The sequence below is a fragment of the Eumetopias jubatus genome, unplaced genomic scaffold (genome assembly GCF_037043125.1).
Source record: "Eumetopias jubatus isolate StellerSeaLion01/CBP00866 unplaced genomic scaffold, mEumJub1_p1.0 scaffold_15, whole genome shotgun sequence".
In the NCBI taxonomy this organism is placed as follows: Eukaryota; Metazoa; Chordata; class Mammalia; order Carnivora; family Otariidae; genus Eumetopias; species Eumetopias jubatus.
The window spans coordinates 3,960,154-3,978,360 of record NW_028274821.1 but is presented as its reverse complement, the minus strand read 5'-3'; the positions used below and the strand labels follow the sequence as shown (position 1 = coordinate 3,978,360).

The window sequence follows — 18,207 nt, the reverse complement described above, 5'->3', positions numbered from 1 at the left end:
AACACTCTGGAACCTGTCACAGTGACTGGTCACTAAATGTTTGTCAATTTAAATAACTGGTTCCCTCGGGCCCAGTGCTGTCTGAAAGACCTGTGCGGCCACATCAATCACTGTAAATGTTCTCGTGGAAAATCTATCAAATCTTAAATAAACTTAAATGCATAAATATTCTAGTAGAAAAAATATTCAAGTAAATAAAAGGAACGGGTGGAATTGATTTAAAAATTTTTCTTGTGGTAAAATACACATAACATAAAATGTACAATTTGAGCCATTTTAAGTGTGTAGTTTAGTGGCATTAGGCGCTTTCCCACTGCTGTGCAGCCGCCACCACTATTCACCCCCAGAACTTCCCATCTTCCCAAAGTGGAGCTCTGTCCCTACTGAACGATAAGTCCCCGGTCTCCCCGCCGTAACTACTAACCTGGGTCCTGCTTTCTGCTGATGACTCTCTGTCCCTCTCCTAAGAGGACTGGCACAGTCCTCATCCTTTTGTGATCGGCTTATCTCACTGGGCGTATTGTCTTCAAGGCTCATCCATGTTGCATTGCCTGGCAGGATCTCCTTCCTTTGTGTGAATACACCCTATTTTCTCCAACCTCTCATTCGTCTATTTGAAATTGACATATACATCTTATTCAGCCTCACCTTGCCCACATACGAGCACTTCAGCATGTAGCCAGGGTCCACGTTATGCACGAGATGTTCCGCGTCCTTTGTTTCATGCCGTCTTTGGGCTCTGGTGTATTTGCACCTAGAGCGCATCCCATTCAGGTGCACACAGGGACGCCCGCTCTTGGCTACCACGCGCGACTTGAGTCCGGGTTCCCTCGACGGAGCACCACCTCCTGGAAGTCCCACTAGCATCCATATGTGGAGATGTGTGGTCTGCTGCTGGGCAGCACCTCTGTGTGGCTTCTAGAGTGTTGTCCGGAGCGCAGGGGGGCAGGTGAGATGGATCTGCGTGGACTTCCACTTTGTCTTCCCCGGAGGGCAGAGGCTGGGAGGCTGAGCCCCGCGCTGCCGAGGTGCCGACACACCTGGGGTTCCTGAGGCTCCCTTGCAGCGTTGGCGGCAGAAGTGAAATCAGCCGTTGTTTCTGCTCGCCCGCAGAGAAGCGTTTGGTCTTCGTGGCAGTGTTGGTGCGGGGCGGCGGCTCCCTTGCGGGCTGGCTGAGGTAGCTTGCTTCTGGAAAGCTGTTTAGTACCCTGCCTTAGAGTCATGACTACTTGAGGGAGCTCCAGTGAAGTCTGCCCTTTTTAAGACAGACACCAGGACAGGCTTGGAAACTATTACAGGCTGAATGTTTGTGTCCCCCAAAATTCATGTGTTGAAACCCTACCCCCACAGAGTGATGGTCGTGGGAGGGAGGACTTGGGAGGTAATTAGCTGAGAGCAGGTCATGGGGGTGGGGCCCCATGATGGGACTGTGCCCTCCAGGAGGGTGCTTGCTTCCCTCTCTGTCTGACCCTCGACTTCCAGCCTCCAGAATGGGGAGAAAGAAGCCCCCCAGCCTGAGGCACCTCATTGTGACAGCCTCAAATGACTAAGCCAGAACCTTCTATCCGCATGAAGGCCTAGGTCTGCATACCAGGTACACAGTTTCATTAAAATACAGACGAGGCAGCAGCATCTCAGATAAGCCTGCCTGCTCTGTATGGTGCTCTGGGTTGCACTGGGAATGAAGATGTGTCCACTTGCCTGAGCAAGTCTGTGACGCTATAAACACCATACTCAAATTTTTGTCCAACTTCCTATGGGCAGCTTCTCCCATTACAGAAAGTACTGACTATTAGATCATAATTCAATTTTACAATAATTTCAGGAGAGAGGTGATCTGAGGGCACAGCCCGTAACTCATGCCAACTTGAAAAATTGATGGAAAGAAGGTTGATCATGGCTTTAGGACACTAATACTGTGGGAGATGCCTAAAGGACAATTTCCTCTATGGACTATAAAGCGATTTAGGAAACTGATCCATAAATATTTTAGGCATAAATTTTTTATTTAAGAAGAAATGTTAATCTGTGCCTCCCATCCCCCACTCACCCCTACCCCCGCTGTCAGCCACATGACTGGGTTGTCTCTCGGGGTTTTAATTTAAATGTGGTACACGTATGTCGGACTTAAGTGTTTCAAGATCGTGTTGCAGAGCCTCTTGAGAGACAAACACACTCTAACCGGTCCCACTAATGTAATATTTATGCTAATGCAAACCCTGTAAAGACAGCCGGGGCATCCCTTTGGACACTGGGTGAGTGAGCACCAGCAAAGCTGCACTTGACAAAGGGGGGTAATGATTTCTGTAAGCCGAGAAACTCTGTGAGGCTGAGGTTGGGCTGGAGGAACGAGATGCTCTATGCTGTCCGCGCACCATCCCCCGAACATGTACAGACACACACATACACACGCACTCATGTGTGATCATGTGCCCAGGCATACACCCTCCCACACACCTGCATACACACACACCTGTGTACACATAAACACAGAAGATGAACATGCACACACACATTCCTGAACACACACATATAAGCATAGATACATGAAGACATGAACACACACATACACCCGCGTGTAGTTTGCCAAATGTTTGCCTGTATTTTGTGTACCTGTAGACGGCTGCTTTTAAAGACTGATGTTCACACAGGTGCTCAGGTGGTTGGCATGTGAATGCTGACCATGGAAGCTTCTAGGCTTCATTTGGACCATGAGGCTGTGAGTGTGGCCACAGCTCTGAGCACCATGCATGCAGGCCTCACAGTGGCTCCATGAAGTGGTCACCTAACTGTTGAAGGACACGAGGCTTGGAGAGGCCCCATGGCGGGCTCTGGCCAACACCGGGAGGGTGGGCTCAAGCCCCTGACCCTCTTAGCAAGGCTTCTTCAGAGTCCTGACCCCTCGGAGTCTGGGGCTGTCTGCTTGAGCCCTGGTAGGGCCGGAGCCATGGGTACGGGCCTCCGTGGCTCCGTCATTTGCTTTCCTCACATTCTCCACTGGAAACAAGAGCTGCCTGGGGTGTCCCTGTGAGACCAGAGTTCTGCTTCAGGAAAATACTGCCTGAGAATCGAGACAGGTGTGCAATATGCTGCAGTCAAATCCACACCCAAGAGCTGCTGATGGCAGGCGTGCCCTGCTGTCTGGTGGGATGTGTATTCGAGCTTCACTCCTTTGTTTAGGCTGGACACCTGCTTAGAAGGAAGCATGCATTTTAAATGGTATAAGAGAGAGTTAGCCCCATGAGGAATGTAAAACATAGCCCAGGGGAGGAAAACACAGAACCGCAGTCAGTAAATCCCTGAGCCCCAGTGGAATCATTCAAAGACTAGTATTTCCCTATAAATTTGTAAAGAATGAATTACTAACATAACATAATAAAATAAAAAAATAAATAGGAGGAAAAAAAAGAATGAATTACTGATGTCTGTGCTAAAAGTTTTTGATATTGAATTACCATGACTGAGCTCTCACGTCTCCTTTTTTTCAGCCTTAATTCCCACAAAATGACCAAAAAAAAAAAAAAAAAAAAGAAATTTTTTAAAAGAATAGGTCCTTGGTAATACAGGAAAGCAAGAGTGCCAAAAGCATAGGAGAGCTTTTGAACAATTTGTGGAAGACAGAATGTGGGCAGATGGATCAGATCCTATGGAAAAACAAAATTGGAGCAGAACAAATGCAGAAGCTGCTGTGAAGGCAGGAGGGCTGGGGAGCTAGGCCCAAGGTCAGTGTGAAACAGTGGGCAAACAACAGACATCGCATGGGCACCAGGGACTCAGAAAATGTCCCACCCATGGACCAACTATGATGGATTCTTTAAAAAAGAACCATACGCCAGCAAAATGGAAATAAATACAAGAGAACCATAAAGACAACACAAAGTCTTGTGAGCAAACAAACTATAAAATGAATAAAGATGCCTAATGGTCATAAAATGGCTGCCATGGCTCTAGATGTTCTGTTCCAACATCCCAAGCAGAAGCAAAGATGTCAGCAAAGCCTCTGTCGACCAATGCTGGTCTAAACTTAAGCATGACTCATCTGCTAGCCTGGCCATATTACTACCCCTAAAAAACTCAGGGTGTGTGGACAAGTATAAGTGGAAGGGAATGGTGGGTGAGCCTGTTTATGCCAGGGTAGACAAAAATAAGAAAGGGCAGAGAAGATTGGAGTAGTGTAATTAACAGGCTTGATTATATATGTATATAAATCTGTGCACTCAGACACATTTCTGTTATGCCAGCAGAGACCACACCTTCTTTTCAAACACGAATGGAACATTCACAAAATTGTTGCTAAGGTAGAACACAAAGAATATCTTAAAAAATCCCAAAATGCAGAAATTATATTTGAAAGTTTGGTAAAATGGTTCTTTCAGGATTTAAAAACACCCTTTAAAATAAAAAGAAAATAAAAACTAAATTTATAAGTTTAATGGATTTAAGAATAAGTGTTAGTGAGAGTACCATATCAAACAATTGTCAGGGGAAAATTTGTAGCTCTCAATGCCAGTGTTAGAAAACAGGAGAGACCGAACAAGAATAAAAAGCCCAAAGATAGTAGAATAAGAAAATAATGAAAATAAAACTAAATATTAGTGAAAGAAAAAAAAAGATTAAAAAAACAAAATGAAAGATAATGCTTTGAAAATGAAAAATAATTTAAATAGATCTCTGACTACTCTGAATAAGCAAACAAAACAGAACAAAAACAATACACAAATAAAAATGAAAACATTAGAAGCGTAAAATGTCCATCACTATAGTTTTGAAAAAGATTATAATTGAATACCACTCTATGTCAACATGCTTGAGACTCTAGATGAAATATAATGGTAATCTGGGAAAACATAAATTGTAGTAGAATCCCCCTTACCTGATACAGTCCAGATTGTAGGCAGTTGGTTTGATGAAGTGGGTCAAAGCTAGGAATCATCAAAAAAGGTCGTTACAGACCTCAAACATTTTACTTTAATCAAAAACATAAAAACATATATTCATGCACCAGTCTTTTAATGTAGGTCAAAGCCTTTTCTTTGAAAGTGGGTCCACTGAGTGGATACCCACAACATCTTTCTTATATAAACCACACCTATAATTCCGCTGACAATTTACAGTTTCGATTTTTAAAGTACAGAGTGAGAATGTTCACAGCTCATGTAATCTGATTGTGGAACCTTCTCCATCTGAGCTCCTCAAACTTTAATGTGTCTGAGCATCTGTTCAGGATCTTGTTCAAATGCAGAGGGTGACTCAGAGGGTCTCAGTGGGCCTGATACTCAGCATTTCTGATGGGTTTGCAGGTGATGCTGGTGTTACTGGTCCATGGACCACATTCTGAGTAGTGAGGATTTGACTGTGTGTGATTTCTGCCCCCACCCATTATCTCCCATTGTATAAGCAAATTTAAATCTAAACCATTTCTTATATTCCACATATGAGTGAAACCATATGATAATTGTCTTTCTCTGATTGACTTATTTCACTTAGCATAATCCCCTCCAGTAGTGCAGAGGATCATAGGGGAAGGGAGGGAAAACTGAATGGGAAGAAATCAGAGAGGGAGACAAACCATGAGAGAATCTGGACTCTGGGAAACAAACTGAGGGTTGCGGAAAGGGAGGCGGGTGGGGGGATGGGGTAACTGGGTGACGGGCATTAAGAAGGGTGCGTGATGTGATGAGCCCTGGGTCTTATATGCAACTGATGAATCACTGAACACTACATCTGAAACTAATGATGTACTCTATGTTGTTAACTGAATTTAAATTTTAAAAAAATTTTTAAAAAGAAATCTAAACCATTATGTTAGTGACTCCACCCTGTCTGGTCCTCCTAAAGCTTCAACTTTACTTTAAATCAAAGGAGCAGGAGAAAGTACATGAGTCCGTAGCCTGTTAGAGCCCCCAGCTTATTGTGAGAAAGCACCCACTGCTATGGTCTGAATGTTTGTGTGCCCACAAAATTCACATGCTGGAATCCTACCCTCCAAAGTGATGGTATCAGGAGGTGGGGTCTTGGGAGGTGATCAGGTTACAAGGGTGGAGCCCTCATGTGGGATTAGTGTCTGTATGAAAGAGAGTGCATAGAATTCTTTCACCACTTCCTCCATGTGAGGATACGATGAAAAGTCTGTAACCCAGAAGAAGACTCTCACCCAGACATGATGGTAAGCTGATCTCCCACCTCTAGCTCCCTGAACTGTGAGCAATACATTTATATTGTTTATAAGCCACACATTATGTTACAGCTGTCCAGATGGACCAAGACACAAAAGCCTTTGGTACCATGGGTACGTATGGGTTTTACCAAACTTTGGAGGAATAAATAACCCCTATCTTAATAGAGAATGAGACATACATTCTAACTGTATGTAGCTAGTATAGTCTATACCCAAAACTAGAGACAGGACAAGAAAAAAAAAATCACAGATTTATTTCACTTATGAACCTAAACGTGAAAATCCTAAATAAAATGCTTCTAATTGTGTAATAAAGAAGTAAAATGTCATGAACAATTAGGGTTTATACCTGGAAAGTCAGGATGTTTCCATATGAGAAAATCTGCTGATAAAATTTACTCCCTTAGTGGAGAAAAACCATATATTCTCTCAATGGATATGAAAAATATTTAAAAATATTCAGCATTCTCAGGGCGCCTGGGTGGTGCAATCAGTTAAGCATCTGACTCTTGGTTTCAGCTCAGGTTGTGATCTCAGGGTCTGAGATCAAGTCTGGAATCAGGCTCCATGCTCAGTGCGGCATCTGCTTGAGACTCTCTCTCCCTCTGCCCCTCCCCACTGAGCATGCTTGCGGGCCCTCTCTCTCAGATAAATACATAAATTTAAAAAAAAATATTCAACACTCTCTCCCAAATAAGTGAGCAATTGAATTAACAGAAAATATTTCCTTAACTTGGTAGAGGCCATCTGTCAGAAATCTACATGTGAGCCTTAAAGAGAAACATAAACAATTTGAATAAACAGTGAGACATACTATTCTTCTGAAGGGACAACTCAATATCATAAAGATTTCACTTCTTCCCAAATAACACAAATTTTGTTTCAGCCAGAATCCAAATAAGATTTTTTTTGAGTTGGCAAGCTGAATATCAAGTCTACATGCAAAAGAAAGTGCAGAAGAAACATTCTGAAAAATTTGGAGAAGACAAGTAACAGATAGGAAGAAAATATTAGCAAGCAAAGGAATAGTATCCAGAATATATAAAGAGTGCCTACAAAATCATCAGAACAGTGAAAGGAGTGAAATAAAAAAAAAAAAAGAAATGGGTAAGATAAGTAGATGATTCACAGACAATGAAATATGGGTGGATAATAACACGTATGAAAATGCTCAGGTCTCGGGGAATTGCAAATGCCAATGAGAGTTTGGGTTTGGGGGCCATTGGATTGGAAACAACCTACATATTTGTCAACAGGAGAAAATTGTTAAATCAATTATATTTCATTCACATAAGGAAAAATATATGTACATACATGTAGTTTGCTCCAAGACACATGATGAAGAAATCATGAGGACCATTACATATCAAGTCCGTGCATCTCTACACGCCAGTGCCCAGCCCAGCCCAGGCCAGCCCAGACGTGCCCAGCTGTTAACTGTGGCCCAGAGACCAGCAGGGTGGGCCAGGAACCGCACCTTTTAAATTTGCTCAGGACACTAGTATATTATGTGAATCTTGGGCATGCGGGTCTATTAATAGTTTTTTTTTTTTTAAGTGCCCTTCAATGCCTTCTAGAAAATGAAAAATATTCTGCTTTTGCTGTTCCTTTATAGAGCCGTTCAGCGTCCAATGTAGATGTTTCTTTCTGAAGCATATCCAAGAACTCTTCAGCTATCAACTTTAGCATTCTGGCTCCGTAGAAAAATAACAATGCTATATTAAGTTCCCAGTGCCAAGTAGGTGGCCAAACCATATATGTGACATTCTTAGTTTTTCAACAAACTAAATATGCCTGAGGCACATTTCCTGAATGCTTCTTCCAACAGCAAAAGCATGAAATTATCAGCCACGCAGCAATTGACATTCCCAGAATGGCAGTTTGCATTCCAATGGGGGAAGAGGCTCAGAGGCCCAGGCCCCTTCCCCGCTGTGGTGAGAAGTCTTCTGGGAAAGTTGTCCCATCTCTGGGAACCACTGTGCAACCTGTGCTCTGGTGGGAGGCGGTGAGGGCTTATCAAGAATCAATAAAACGATTTTGAAAGGAACAAACACCAAGACTTGATCCAACGTTAGTCCTCATTGTAACAACTTGTTTTGATTCTCTTGACTTTTTCCACCTCTAATTTTAGAATGGAATGAAATTATTTTTGAATGTGAGCTTATGAATTTCCTGGCCACTTTAAGCCTTTAAATATTTAGCACTTTCTCTCTCAAGAAAGAAGATACTCTAGTATCATGGAAATTCATAGCTCTGAATAGACACAAGTCGGTGACTTTTTATATACACAGGGTGCCAGACTCCAATTTGAAAATCTCCAGCAGCTTATCTGCAAGCAAGTTGAATCCAATGCTTCCTGACTCATTGTCTCATCAACATGCGAAGTTTTTGAAGAGAAACCCCCTTAACTCCTTGCCCGAGGGAGCCCTGGTGGTGGCGTGGCCGGTCTGTCCTCACCGTGCCCCGGGCGGGCAGCGGAACGAGGATGGGCCTCCGACACGGGAGTGCAGGTAGGACTCCAATATATGCCTCTCTTTGGTTGGTGTCTGACCCAGAAAACCGGGAACATTGCCAACATTATCAAGTCAGACTTTATTGTTTGTCCTTAAGCCAAGAAAACACAAAATGCCCTTTTCTTTGTTTACCATTCAGTTTTAATTTGATAATCCGCCACCACCCCAGTCAACCTAATGCCAGGCAGGGTCCCTAGAGACCGAAATGCCCTTTCTACAAGCTAAGAGGTTAAAAAAGAACCAGAAATGTACCACAGAGCCTCATGGGGGGCGGGGAGGGGAGGTAGAAAAATAGGCAAAACGTCTTTAAATGTGTGAGAAATCCTTAGACTTTAGGGTGCACGGAGGTCAGACCGTTTTCCTATCGAGAGGCCTGCCGCGCTCCCCCGCCTGGGGTCGGGCTGGGCCAGTCCCGGGGTTGGCACCGGATCCCGTGAAATCTCAGGGCACCATTTCGCCCCCCCTGGCCACCCTGATCCATCACCCTCCCTGCCTGGCTGAGTCGAGGGGCCGCTTCGGCTGTGCTGGAGCTGGCCTTCCCAAATGGAATGCATTTCTCCGAGCGAGGCTTCGTTTTGTCGCTTCATGGCAACACCAAACGCACTCGATTTCCACCTGCAGGGCTGCTTGTCCTATTTACTCTCCCTCCCTGGAGCTTAACCTCATTTAAAGGCTGACTTTCGCTTGCATGATGGGGTCACCCGAAGCCCCCTCCTGGCTAGCCCGCATCCAGCAGTCTGGTAGACCAGCGCATCGTCCTCTCTCCCGGGCCCCCCGCACCTCAACCCCAAGACCCAGAGGCCAGGCCTGACGATTGGTGCGTTAGTTTCCACCCTCGAGCTCCTGTCTCCAGCCTGCGTGGCCGGTCCGTACTCAGCGTTTTACAACCAGCCCGTCTCAACATTCCTGAAATCCCAGGGAGAGTCTCAAAATAGAAAAAGAAATGAGAATTTAAATTAGAAACCACAGCCCCTTGCACAGCCTGCCAGCTTTGGGGGCAGAGGGGGTCCCACCTCCTCCTCCCCAGGACGGTCCTGGTTTTCTACACAGTGTTGCAATGTGGGAGCCACCCTTGGGCGCTCGGGACTCAGGCACGCAGGACTCAGACGGGCCTGTTGGGAAGGGAAGCGGGTGTCTGGCGGCTGAGGCTGGGGGAGCGTCCCCCTGCCTTGTGAGGAGGGAGAAGGACGCCCCGGTCCCTCAGCACCACCTTCCTTCCAGCCACTGCCGAGTGAGAAGCAAGGGGCATACGGGGGTAGGAAATTGAGATTGGCTGATTCGCCTTCTCGTCTTGGGTCTGGGGTGTTTAGAGGAATTCGAGATGGGTCACACCACAGAAGAAAGTCACCTTTGCTGCTGGGAGGGGAATACAGTTCTGTCTCTGCGTGTGGCCAGTGTCACCCAGTGGCGAGTGGCAGGGTAAGGCCCCAACCAGGGCTGCCTGCAGGAAGGCATCCTCTGGGAAGGTGGCCCCTCCCCAGCCCCTCCCGGCCCCGGGGGACTCTGGACTCGGCTCCACCTGGACCTCTGTCCGGCCCGGGGCCCGTCGAACTGCAGGTAAAAAGTCTCCTCGATAGATGGCACACCCCTCCTGTGCTCTCAAGGTCTCACTCTCTCTCAAGTCCCTCTGGCTTCTTTCCCTTACCACTTTGGAAAGGGCTGGCCAACTCCGTGTGAACCCGTGAGCTCCCTGGGCCTCCCCACTCTTCCTCACCTCCTCTGTTTTCTGAGAGGAGACCCCAAATGAGGGAGGGTAAAGCCCAGAAAGAGAACTCAGGATGCACAGATCGAACTGACTGGAAACATCGGACTCCAGTTCTCTACTGTGATTTTAGCGGCATTTGCGAAATCTCCTGCTGGCCGGGAAGGCAGTCCTGGGCCCTGTGCTCTTCTTTCATTCCTTGGTTCCCTCGGGAGCGTCTCCCACGAAGTCCTAAAGGATCTCTGAAGGCACAAGAGGTTATGCTGGGCTGCCCGGCACAGAGCAGAGACATCCTGGGTCCCTTCCCTGCTGGAAGTCCAGCCTCGGGGTGAGTGCTGGAGGGAAGTCCCCGTGGGATCAGGGTCTCCAGGCTGTGCGCCCGCAGACCCCCCACGCGCGCTGCACCTGCCCCCAGGGCCCGGTGTGCGCCTGTCCTGGCCAGACCAAGGACTGCAGTGCTGCAGCAGCTGTCGCCGAGCCCAGTGGAGCGCGTCCCTCTGCTCAGCCTCTGTCCTCAAAGCCTGTGGACACCACCTTCCGTCCTGGGCAGAAGCTCCTCTTGACTCACACACGTTGTTAAGAAGAAACAACAAGCTCAGATGGAGTCATTTGCTCCCCAGGACAGCAAACCCAGACTTAATTACAGTTTCGACCTCTCCCAGGAATGTGACCTTTTCACAATCTGACATTTCCCGAGCGGCGCTGGTGAGGTCATCTGAATGGTAAAAGCCATCATGCCTCCTGTCCCGCAGCCCTCCCCCTCCCCCCCCCCCAGAGCTGTCCTGGCCTCAAACAATGCTCTCTCTTCTCTTGCTCACAACTTCTTGCCCCACCCTCCTGCCTATGAAAACTTTCATTTCCTACAACTCCTTACACCATGGCTCCGCTTGCTGGATGGGACGCTGCCCGGTTCATGAATCGTTTGAGAAAGCCAATTAGATTTTCAAACCTACTCGGTTGAATTTTGTCCTTTACCAGTGTAGACCCAGCACAAACGGTAAGGTGTGCCCGCCAGCACCCCTCTCCCCCCAGATCGGGGCCGTCCCCCGCAGCTGATGTTCTGAAACTCAGTCTGTCCTGGCAGGACCCCAGGCTTTACCGCCACCTGAGTCCCCGCCCCGGCCTCCATCACCCTGACTTTCAGTTTTCTGGAGTGGGACAAGGGCTGAAGGGCCCACGCCCTGCCCTTCCCCGGCAGTGCTCTTCGCTAGGGCACCCTGGTGGGCCACGGGGGTGGGAAACCCGCGGCCCTCACTGCCCGCACAATAGGCCTGGGTTTGGGAGTGCTACTCTGGGGCTGGCGTTGTGAAGATGACCGGATAGGCCCTTTTCTCTGATGGTGCTAAAAATGCACGCATTGACTATGGATTGACGTAAGTGGGTCATTGGCTGTGGGTTCACGCGAACGGAGCCGCCGTGAGTTCCGCCTTGCGTGGGGACACCACTGTCCCTGCACCTCCATGTGGCATGCATGCAGTCTCCAGAAAGGTGTGTAGCGCAGATGCAGAGTGCACTCCAGTCTGAAAGACTGAGTTGGTCAAGTCCGCAAACACTAATTTCCTTGGCGTGACACAGGGGCAAAGGTAGTCCCGACTGTGTAGATTTCAGAAACTGGAAGGTGCACAGCCAGGAGCCTGACAAAGAGTGAATCTTTCACCAATGTCATTTATGTCCAAGGTCCTCACTACTGATGTTTAACATCCTTGCTGAATGATTCGGAGCTTTCTTCTCTACAGGAACAGTTGGCCATGTGCTCTGTTGAAACCCATCCATGGGAGCTCGATGCCCTTCTGCTATCCACAGAGTGAGCGGTTTTCCTCTGGAGCAGACAGCTCATCAGTTCTAGAATGAGGAGAAGGAGGCCGGAGGGTTCTGTGCATCTGCAGGGAAGCGGGGGCGCTGCTGGCCTGCCAAGAGCCTTCCTTGGCTCACTTTGTCTTCCGAGGAGACTGCAGATGGCTCTCCATGGCTAACGATTTTTCTATCAGGAACCAAGAGGGAGTCTCCTCCAGTGCGTGGCCAGTGAATATTTGCAAAGAACACAAAGGAATGAATGATTTCCTTCTTTGTTTTCTGTGAGGGTGGGGGTAAGTCAATGGTCAGAGCTGGAGGTCACCTGGTCCAGATGCCAGGCCTGCCGCGGACCTCGGGTTAATCATGTGGTCCACTTGTGTCTTCCCAACCCCACTTACCGAGTTGTTCTAACTCCCACCTCCCAGGAGCAGCAGGTACAGAGAGAGAATACATGTCACTTAGCACAGGAGTGAGGTGTCCTTCCTAACGCCACCCACAGCCTCCAAGCATCCAGCACCGTCCCCCCGGCTCACATCCCCGCACCCCAACTGCCTGGTGGGCGGCGCAGAGCCAGCCGCCCTCCCCTTTTGGGTTTCCAGCAGCGGTAGCACTAATCCTGCATATATTTGCTGGCTAGCTGTATTCGAGCAGGGCACCTATTTATGCTTATGTGTGTGCTCGAGGATCTGCATGTGTGTCTCCTGCGGGCTCTCGGCCCCTCTATGGACGTGTTTTGGGTATTTAGACCTCTTCGTGCCTACCACGTTCCTCACCCGTGAGCATCTTCCATGCCTGGCTGATGTGGTTTAAATTCCTAAAGTTTTTGAGGGAGCCAAGTTCGTCCAGTCGTCTTTGCCTTCTGTAGTGTTCCTGATGAGTAGGGGAAAGGGCTGAATGAGATCTTTTTGAGTGCTGTGAAGGTAAGTCGTTTCTAGGCCGAGAGCAAGCGGGAGAAATGGCAGCATGAACGTTAATTAGGGGGCTAAGGCACACTGGGGACCAAGAAAAGGATCCGAAAACTAGCCTTCTCTACCTGCGCTAGAAGCGCACCCCCACCCCTTCGCTCCCCTCCCCCCACCCCATTAAAACCAGTCCAAGGAAAGATTTATGGCTCGAGATCATGGGTACATTTGCAGAGTCCTGGGCAGAACGTCTCATTTGGGGTTGGAATTGCAGGTTGTAGGTGTGACAGAAATGATCCGTGTTCCACTTGTGGGCACTCTGCTGAGGGCTGCAGTGGGGCTCTTTCTCAACACCTCTGTCTCATCATCTGGGGCTCGGAGATGGGAGATGCCCAGTTATGAGAGGCTGTAACACCTCCCAGGGCCAGAGTGACCAAAGCGGAGTCCCCATGCTTACCTGCTGCATGGGGTACTCGTCCTCGTGGAATCTGGGTTCTTCTGAGAAAAAGGCCAGTGGAAACCATTCTTCATTTTAGCCAATCATACAGTGTTCTTAGTATAAACCTGAGGCAGGGATCACGTGGACCCTCCCTGTAGCCCCTCACTGCTGGACCCTCACTCCTGACCCCTCATTGCCGGCCCCTCACTGATGACCCCTCACCGATGACCACCTCTTTCTTTGGGGCTTCCGGCATCATGCCCCCGGCTTTCCCTTTGGTGTCACTGGCTCCTCCTTGGGCTCTTTCCCGATTCCTTTCCACAGAGTCCTGTTCCTATACCATCTGCTTCTGGCTTTCCTCACAAGGACCCTGACATGAGGATTGGAGAGCAAGGTGTTCGTGTGAGAGACGGTTCCAGAAGCACCCCCTTGTGCGAGGGACGTAAGGCAGAGAGGGGACGAGATGGGAGCAGGGACCCCCTAGCCTCACTGTGGGCATCTGGATCCCACTGCCCTCAGAGCCTTGAACCCAGTGGGCTGTCCTTCCCGAGGCCTGAGGGAGCCGGGACGTGTAGCCTGGCAGGCTCAGGCCCTGGGGCACATGCTCAAGCACAGGGACAGGGCTCACAGAGGGACCACACTGGCTCAAACATCCAGGCCATCCTACAGCCCAGGGATGGACACTGTCTGCAGGGATTAACCTCTTCAAAATCAAATGAAAGCAGTGACAACAGCAACAGTGAGAGAGCTCAGGAATCACAAAATGGTTGGAAGGTCCCGGTGCTGGCCCCTCGTGCCCACCTGGGCCCCCATTGTCCCCGTACTTCACACAGTGGCCTGTGGTTATCAGACTGTGTCTTTCCTTCCCTGTCAACTTCCGTGGGAGACTCTGCTTCTTCTCACTGTTGTTCCAGAACCTAGAAGCATCCACGGTGCTCAGTAGCTATGTGTTTGGTGCACAAATAACCCATTCATCATACTTCATATGAAAAATACACTTTCCATAGAGCTGGCAACTTAATTAGGAAATACAGACATGTTCCTGGACATTTTAGTGGGGATATGTGATTACTCTGGACCAGATAATTGATTGCAAAACCAAAAACGTTTATGTGCCCTGTGTAACTGGCTCAGTGGCTGGCAGCTCCCATAACACACATCCCCGGGGCTGGCTTTGGGGCCCCATGCTTGGAGGCAGCCAGGGCTGGTTTTCATTCTCTGCTATTACCATTCTGAAATTCTTAATAATCCTTGAAGAGCAGGCCCCATATTTTCATTTTGTTCCTGGCCTTGCAAATGAGAACGCTGACCTTTGGTGTCACACAGGTTAGCATTCCTGAATACAGACCCAAACCAGCATTTTCTCTCTTTGTGCATCTTTTCTGGAGGGTCAGCGACAGGGTCTGGGTGGGGGGCGTGAGCGTTGTCTGGATATTTCCTGGGGCCAGCTCACTGTGCTGGTTTACACGTGTGGCTACGGGGCGCCATCCCCCCATCAGATATTTGAGGTGAGGGCTTCTGCTGTTCCAGAGGCTGGAGGCTGGTGATCTGCACCCCAGCACGGCAGCCAGGGTGTCAGACCTGCAGCCACTCTTTGGAGACAGCTGCTGTGGGTTCATGTGCAGAGAGGCAGGGTTGTGCCTGGTTATGTCAGGATGAGCTTTCCCCAGGAGACTTCTCTGCAGGGTCTTTAACACCCCCAGTTCACGAGAACTGCAGCAGAGCTGTGCAAATGCAGTCCTTCGGGCTTCACTCCCAGAAACTCAGATGGGGGCCTGGCCGGTGCAGGAGTTTGTTTTTAACAAGCTCCTTGGGTTTATGAAGGTCAAAGCTGTGAGGTACACTCAGCCACGGGATTTCTCTGACACTTCATTATGAAAAATCTCAAATGTGTAGAAAAATTGAAAGGACGCTGTAGGGACCACCAGTATCCTCACCACCCAGATGATGCAATTAATATTTTGCTACATCTGCTTTATCACTGGTCAGTCCTTCCTTCCATCCATCTATCCATCCATCCATCCATCCATCCAACCATCTCTCTATCCATCCATCCACCATCCATCCATTCATCCATCCACATCCATCCATCTTACAGACTTCAGTATATTCCACTCACAAACACTTCCTGCTCAGATCTCTGATTTTCCATGAATAAGCAAAACGTGTGTAGGCAGCAAATGTTTGTGAATGCATAAGACCACCATCAGGCTTGTAGACTAACCCCCCCCACCCCCACCCTGTTGCATCCTAGTGAGGAGTGACTTCTTTATCTGCCTTTCTGGGCTGTGGTCATCAATCTCTGATACAGGTTTCTTTCATTTGCCACAAATATTCATTTGCCACAAATAACTCCAATTCATATAGAAGTAAATATAAGAAGAAGTAAACACCAAAACCACATATGTACTGTAAAAATAACCTCACTGTTTTTGAGAGCGCTTTGCCTCATTCTCTGTGCTGCTCTTACTCCTGGTCTTCGAAGTGCAGTGTCTCTGAGATAGTGTTGTCAGTCTGTTCTGTGCTCGGGCAGCATGGGCACACCCCTTGACTGGCCCTTGGGGTGATTTTGGAGTTGTCACATCTGCAAAGGGCTGCACCAGCTGCTCAGTCTGTATGGAGTTCCCCAGCTCTTTGCCCAGTGACACTTCAGGAATGCAGGAAGAATGTAGGTCACCTGAGAATTTGAGGGCAATGTGAGGCTTGACAATCCAGCGCTTGGAGCCAATCCATTTGTACTCCCTCCAAAAGCTCTTGTGGGAATGTGGCATAATTTAATTGAGCTAAGAAAGCTCATTACCAGAAAGGTTTGTGGAAGGACTGCCCAAGGGCAGGTAAGATGCAGCCTCACAGGAAAGAGAAGCAAGGCAATCTTAGGAGAACTCTAAACACAAGATGAGCATGGGTTCCTGCATTCTTCTGGCAATCTCGTGGTCCCGTCAACGGGGGGTAGGAGGCGGGTGGGGAGGCAGGGCTTGTTCCTGACCCGCCGTCCTGCCCGGAGCCCTGGTCTGCGCTCTCCTGGTGTCATCCTGTGAGTTGGGACCAAGCATGTACTGTCTCCGGTTCGAACCCCAGCACCCCCGTGTGCACATGGAAATCGATCCACCGGCTAGCTCAGGAGCTCGAGGTCTGGCTCTGTCCTGACAGTCAAGGGAAGACAGAACTCACAGCAGAATTTAATATTTGATAGATAACATTCTTTAAAAGGCAACTCTCAAACCCTGCATTTGAGCTCCAGAAAGCTGTAGACGAATACACACATACACACCTACATCTATTCAGATCATTGGAGACTGAATACTTGCACATATATTAAAGTTCCAGGTAGTATTAAATTGCCTTTAAAATTAAGCATTTTAGGAACAAATATTTATAAGCCATATTATAACTTTCCTTTCCTTCCTTTTTTTTTAAAGATTTATTTGTTTATTTATTTGAGGGGGGAGGGGCAGAAGGAGAGGGAGAATCTTGAAGCAGACTCCCCGCTGAGCACAGAGCCCAAGGCCAGGCTCAATCGCATGACCCTGAGACCATGACCTGAACTGAAATCCAGAGTCAGCCGCTCAAACACCTGAGCCACTCAGGTGCCCCCTTTTCCTTTCCTTCTTAAAAGGGGTTTTCTGGGGCAACTGAGTGACTCAGTCCGTTGAGCATCTGACTCTTGATTTTGGCTCAGGTCATGATCTCAGGGTCCTGGGATCAGGCCCCTCACCCAGCTCCAGACATGGAATCTGCTTGTGTCTCTCCCTCTGCTCCTCCGCCTGTTCATGACCATACTCTCTTTCCCTCTAAAATAAATAAATATATAAAATCTTAAGAAAAAAAAGGAGTTTTTGAAAACAACTTGACCTTTTTCTTAATGATTTAAATCACTTCCTAGGAGAGGTGCCAGGTGAGCTCCAAACTCCTCAACTCAGGGGCCGCAACAGAGAATTCATAAAAGCTGGCTCTGCTCTCCCCCAACCTTCACCCCACTCCCCACCCCCCACTCAAACACAGAGCAATCAGAGAGGAAACCCAGGGTCCCATGGGCACCATGGATAACAAAACCAGGTGACAGGGTGTCCCCACCAACCGCTCCGCCAAACAAGTGGACAGTGATAAACCACCACCAACCAGAGTCCATGGCGTTGACGTGGGTGTGGGTAGGTAAGGAGGACGGTGGGGGGGGATCTAAGGGTCTGAGGCCGGACAATGCCAACTAGCCTAACAAGTGTTTGCTGGAGAGGGCGGCCAGCCGATGGAGAGCAGCAGCTATAAGCACACGGCGTTGTGTACGGCCCCCCTGAGGTCACCCGGGTGAGGCCAAGAGCCCGACCAACAGGCCAGAAGGGCTGGGCACAGGGCACAGGGCTTCCTTTTGGAGTGATGAAAATATTCTGAAGTTAGATAGTGGTAATGGTTGCCCAACGTTGTAAATATATGAAAAGGCACTGAATTGTACACTTTAAAATAGTTACAACTGGGGCGCCTGGGTGGCTCAGGTGGTTAAGGGTCCGACTCTTGATTTCGGCTCCGGTCATGACCTCAAGATCATAAGATTGAGCCCCAGGTCGGGCTCCACACTCAGTGGGGGAGTCTGCTTGGGATTTTCTCTCTCCCTCTGCCTCTGTAGATGCTTCCTCTGATTTGTTACTTTTCGTTGGCACCTGTGGCCCGAGGAGACAAGTGTGTTT

The 18,207-nt window shown here is 48.5% G+C and overlaps 1 protein-coding gene across 6 annotated transcripts in view; it reads left to right on the top strand.

Moving 5' to 3' along the window:
- Window positions 1-18,207, top strand: part of AUH (AU RNA binding methylglutaconyl-CoA hydratase) — a 269,714-nt gene that overhangs the window by 223,268 nt on the left and 28,239 nt on the right. For all 6 annotated transcript variants that reach the window (XM_088019055.1, XM_088019054.1, XM_088019053.1 and 3 more), the window contains one exon: window positions 8,470-8,688. In XM_088019055.1, the coding sequence (XP_087875181.1) occupies window positions 8,470-8,688 (219 nt within the window). The remainder of the gene's footprint in view (window positions 1-8,469; window positions 8,689-18,207) is intronic.